This window comes from Pundamilia nyererei, unplaced genomic scaffold, assembly GCF_000239375.1.
Source record: "Pundamilia nyererei isolate P.nyererei 1_Seehausen unplaced genomic scaffold, PunNye1.0 scaffold00181, whole genome shotgun sequence".
Classification (NCBI taxonomy): domain Eukaryota; kingdom Metazoa; phylum Chordata; class Actinopteri; order Cichliformes; family Cichlidae; genus Pundamilia; species Pundamilia nyererei.
Window position 1 is genome coordinate 135,896 of NW_005187582.1, and position 5,628 is coordinate 141,523.

Below are 5,628 nucleotides of genomic sequence, written 5' to 3' on the forward strand. Positions count from 1 at the left end.
TGTAGTTTTTGTTTTATACAGTTGTCAGCCAGGCATCTAACTATGAAAAAATTACACTCCAAAAGACCCCGGGCTTCTGAAAAAACAACCCGGGCTTAAGCCCAGTAAGCCACCCCCGCTCCGCTACTGTGACTGTGATGAAGTGAAGCTGGTCAGCCAGACACAGATAACAAAACTATTAAACCGCCCACAATGACACACAACATGACCAAAAGGACAGAAAGCCATGTCAAAGAGAAACAGGAAACAGGTCCTAGATAGAGACATGACGGCCTCAAAGAGAAATAGCAGCAATGAGACAAAATGTTCTTATTAGGTTAATAACGTGACTATAAAGAGAGAGAATAGCCTGAAAAAGTAGCCTGAAAAAGAACAAAATAACGACAGAGACATGACGACCTCAAACAAAATGACTACACAAAACTCCCTCGATTATAAACAAACAACTACCAAAGAGCCTCAAGAATAACTGCAAAGTGGTTACAAAAGCCTCATCATGCCTAAAGCTGGGCATACACGGTGCGATTTTGGGGTCATTTTGAGCCGATTTTTCAGTCGTGTGACCGTTTTAGGGATCGGCCCAAGTTTCGCCTTAATCATCGTGCGTCGTGCATCGTGTAGTATACGTGGGGTAACGAGAAGCGATTAACACCTCACGACCATGGAAATCATCAATCCTTTGGTCGTAAGAAAATCAAACCTGTTTGAAATCCTGTCGCCCCTCGTGAGGGTGTCACCGCAGCCTCTCACACTGCGCACGCACAAACACAGAAATGGAAGTGAAAAGACGGAGCAGCAGTGCAGCGTGTGATCTGGACACAAGCGACGGAGGCACAACTTGTAGAACTTTGACTCATCCGAGCCTCTTCGATGTGGCCTCACAAAATTATCACGACCACAACAACCGTGAAAAGAGTTGGATGGACATTGGTGCTCAATTATGTTTTTCATTAGCAATTTAACAAAGTTGATGGTGGTGGCATGTGTGTGCGTGTGTGTGCGTGCGTGTGCGTGTGTGAGTGAGAGAGGGAGAGAGAGCGAGAGAAGATATTGTGACCTTCTAACCCCTGCGAGTCAATCTTACAGTTTGAGCAGGAGCTGAAATAATCGTATGCTCAGCTTAAGAAAGACGCAAAATGATTTACTCGAGTAAAAAGGACACAGCTTATTTCTGAACTCCACCTTTATCAAAAATTTTGATTTTTACAAATGACACTAACATGCAGTACTCAGTCCCTTCTCTCTCCATGAGAATGAGCTAAAACCACATCTGGGATGTGGTCTGTGTGCCTGGAACGACGTGTTCTGGCACATCCAACGATGCCATACACCCACCACGCCAACCTCAAACCGAGCTGATTAGATTTCAGATGAAGGCCACTAAAGACTGAGCTTTTAGAAAGATGAAACATTTTATTAGAAACTTTCCCACTTAAAGTGTGGATGTGGCATACAGTAGGCACAGTCAGTAACAAAACACAGAGTGGTAATGATACCACTCACAAAACGTGGAAAAACTTTCTGTGAGCTTTCATTCAGCATCAAGCACACTGGAAATACACCAATGACCAAATAAAATTGCAACGTCTACAGCTGTTTTTAAGATTTTTCGGTATTATTCAGCAATAATGTGCTTTAACTGGAATCTTGTGAGACAGCAATAGTTGTTTTATCTTATATTCCTGTAATATTGCTCTAGGAACAATAACAATATTAGCATGGTTTCTTACATTAACAACAAATGCTCGTTAAAATGGCACACATTTTCATTATATTATGCCTTGAACTAAACCAACAAGAATGTCTTCTTACAGTATCAGAAAACTATTGTAATTTTCTTCCCCTTACAACATGCATTACAATCATACTACATATTATGTGTCTATATGTGAAAGAAAATGTAGAAAATAATGTTTGCAGAAGGAACATGTGGTATCTTAAGTATCATAAGCTGCTGTTATTTAGCAATTTAAAAATAATTATTAATACCACTCATTTCCTGTAATAATGAGAAGTTGAGCAAATATAGTATATATAACAAAACTTTATGTAGACGTGCAGTTCCTTCAGCGCTGAAGCAGAGAAAGGAATAAATTACTCATTATTTCCACGACAGCTTACATTTTTTTGCATGTGTTTTAGATGGATCAATTCTATCATGATGGACAAGAACATCCTTTGAATTTAAGGCATAAAGCTACTAATATTATATGAATCATTTCATTATTACATATCTTAAAATTACTTTAAAGCAGTTAAAGTAAGCTAGTTTCGACTGTGCTATATTCAGTGTTGTATACCATTGAAGAGGTTCACACCAGCTCATTAGATGTCAGCAGTTCATCATTAAATATTGTTATCTTTCACACTTTGGGTCTCGTTCCAAAATCCTCTTTCTCTGAAGGAAAAACATTTTTCCATTTTCAGCTAAAATCAGTTAGGCAGTTACAATGCTTAACTGTACCTGACAATTCATACGACAAGATCTGATGCACAGTTTTACAGATTAGCCATGCCTGATCTAGAAGCAGTCTAAATTGAACTGATGTGAACTTTTCATTATATCAAAAAATTTATTCAGTCTGTTATGTATGGAAACACTTGAATGGTTTCTTACCTGTAGATAGAATAAACACAACATCATTATATCCTTCCACTCAGTCAAACACACTCACACTATAGCCAGAGGTTGTTTAGCTCAGCTATGATCAGCATAAAGGCTGGAAAAGGTCGCACACTAGATTCTAGACTGGTAATGTAAAGGAGGCAATACAGTCTTCTGAGCAGAGTCAAAGTAGGACTTGTAACCCTACATAGTGCATCTTGCTGTGCCGCTAATCACATCTAATACTATAAAAGTCTTTATTCAGTGGGTAACTCATAAGCGAGCACTGATTACTAATTCTGCTTCTAATGACTGAAAATTGCTACTATGTGGCCGAGATGACAATAATTCAGAGCTGTACAATGTTTTTAATGTTTCTATTCCTTCCAGCCTTTAGCCTAAGCTAAGCTATACTGAGCTAAGCTAAGCTACTCTGAGCTAAGTTAAGCTAGGCAGCTGCTGGCTGTAGCTTCATATTTACCACACAAACATGAGACCGGTGTTTATCTTCTTTATCTGTCTGCAAGAAACACATCATGCCAAACTGTTGCTTTATGCTTATTCATAACAGTAGGCATGAGTGGCTGATTTTAGACAAGTTTTTGCTCTTGAAGCTGCTTTTAGCTGCTTGTCATTCTGCTCTGTTGAAGCTTACTCAGTCTTTCCGTATAGTTGGAGATGTTTTGAGATGCTCATGTCCTTCTGTGGAACTGGCTCACAGTAACCCCAGCCAGCCAAGGCTGATGGACAGTATATTCCAAAAAAAGTGCCATGTAGACAAAGTGAAATCTCTGTTTTCAATAAGGGAGGCTGTGTTCATCTGTTTTCTGTAGCTTTCCACAAATGCACTGTTAGTTTTTTCTAGGCCGTAATTCGTGGGGATCACAAAATCACGTCATCAACGGAGAAAACAGACCCAGATATGGAATTTATAAGATCAGTATTTGCAACTTAGAAACAATCTTAATAAGTTGTCAGCAAGCCACTATCAACCATAAGTAAGTGGTTAAACTGAAAACCTCTGACTTTCCAGCAGAAGTCATATGCTGTAAATCCTGTAAATCCTTCCAAAACCCATTCCCAGTCTCGTCATTCCGCCTTCAGCTCACTGCAGAGTCTGTGGTGGGAAATCTGTTGTCAGCAGCAGCTGCGGAAGCATTTCTTGAAGAATTTCTTGAACTCTGTGTTGAACATGGTGTAAATTATGGGGTTGAGAGCACTGTTGACGTAGCCCAACCAGGTGACAGTGCTCATTAGACCAGGATGGATGCTGCATGTCAGACACACGGCTCGCATCGTATGGACCACAAAGAATGGAGTCCAGCAGAACAAGAAGCAACCTGTGGAGAGCGTACAAAAGGGAAATCAAGTTTCTTTTCACTTTAAGTTGTAACTGACAGATTCATATGAGCATACACACACACCAGTCAAAGGTCTGGACAGCACTCCATCACTCTTTGGTCAAACAGCCCTCACACAGCCTGGAGGTGTGTTTGGGGTCATTGTCCTGTTGAAAAATAAATGATGGGATGCATGTCGCAGTAGGATGCTGTGGTAGCCATGCTGGTTCAATATGCCTTCAATTTTAAATAAATCCCCAACAGTGTCACCAGCAAAGCTCCCCCACACCATCACACCTGCTCCTCCATGTTTCACAGTAGGAACCATCGTTTCCCTTTTCTGTGTCACACAAAGACACGGCAGGTGGAACCAAAGATCTCAAATGTGGATTCATTAGACCAAAGCACAGATTTCCACTGGTCTGATGTCCACTCCTTCTGTTTCTTGGCCCAAACAAATCCCTTCTGCTTGTTTCTTTTTCTTGGTGGTGGTTAAAATGGTGTCTTAACAGGATGCCATGTAGTTTCTTAGCAGCTATTTGCCCATAAAGGAATTATGTAATTTTCCAGACTGACTGAGCTTCAGTTCTTAAAGTAATGATGGATTGTCATTTCTCTTTTCTCAGCTGATTGGTTCTTGCCATAATATGAATTCTAACAGTTGTCAAATAGAGCTGTCAGCTGTGTACCAACCTGACTGCTGCACAACAAAACTAATGGTCCCAACTCCATAAAGAAGGCAAGAAATTCCACAAATGAACCCTGACAGGCACACCTGTGAGGTGAAACCATCTCAGGTGACTAAGTAAGTAAGTAAGTAAAGTTTAGTTATATAGCACCCTTCACAGACATATGTCACAAAGTGCTTTACAAGGTAAAAACATAATACAGTCATAAAATACACCATGAAAACCCTGGTCTAATTAAAAGCTTTTTGAAATAAAAATGTCTTTAGCTGCTTTTTGAAGGTTTCCACTGAGTCCAAACCCCGTAGAAATAGGGGAAGTGCATTCCGCAATCTGGGTGCAACAGCTTGGAAAGATCGGTCCCCTCGGGTTTTAAAACGAGTGTGGAGGACCACTAAAAGGGTTTGGTTTGCTGACCTCAGGTTACGAGTGGAGGTATGTGTATGAATCAGATCAGCAATGTAGGGGGGTGCCTGTCTCTGTAATGCTCTAAAAGTTAAAACTAGAATTTTAAAATCGAACCTGAATCTGATTGGTAGCCAGTGCAGCGACTTTAAAACAGGGGTCATATGAGCACCCTTGTTCGAGCGGGTCAGTAGCCTCGCTGCAGAGTTTTGAACAACCTGTAGGCAGGCTAGCCCTTTCATGTTTAAACAAGTAAACAGGCTGTTACAGTAGTCAAGTCTTGTAGAGATAAAAGCATGTATTATCATCTCGAGTTCACTTGTTGACACGATGGATCTAAGTTTAGAAATGTTCCTCAGGTGAAAAAAGCAGGTTCTTACTGTCTGATTTAAATGCCCCTCCAAAGAAAAAGCTTCATCAAAAATGACACCCAAGTTTCTAAGGTTATGTTTCTGTGAGGAACCTAAGTTTAATATCAGGTATTGCACTGCCTGGTGCAATAATCAGAGTTTCTGTTTTGGCCGGGTTTAGCTGTAAGCAGTTATTGTTCAACCATTGTTTAATGTTGGTTAAACAGTCAATCAGATTGGAG

At 40.4% G+C, this 5,628-nt stretch overlaps 1 protein-coding gene across 1 annotated transcript in view; it reads right to left on the reverse strand.

The window, feature by feature from the left end:
- Positions 1 to 1,431: 1,431 nt before the first annotated feature.
- The window catches only part of drd4b (dopamine receptor D4b), a 17,693-nt gene continuing 13,496 nt past the window's right edge, over positions 1,432 to 5,628 (reverse strand). The window contains exon 4 of the mRNA XM_005746665.2: positions 1,432 to 3,945. Coding sequence (XP_005746722.1) covers positions 3,743 to 3,945 — 203 coding nt within the window. The 3' untranslated portion in view covers positions 1,432 to 3,742. The remainder of the gene's footprint in view (positions 3,946 to 5,628) is intronic.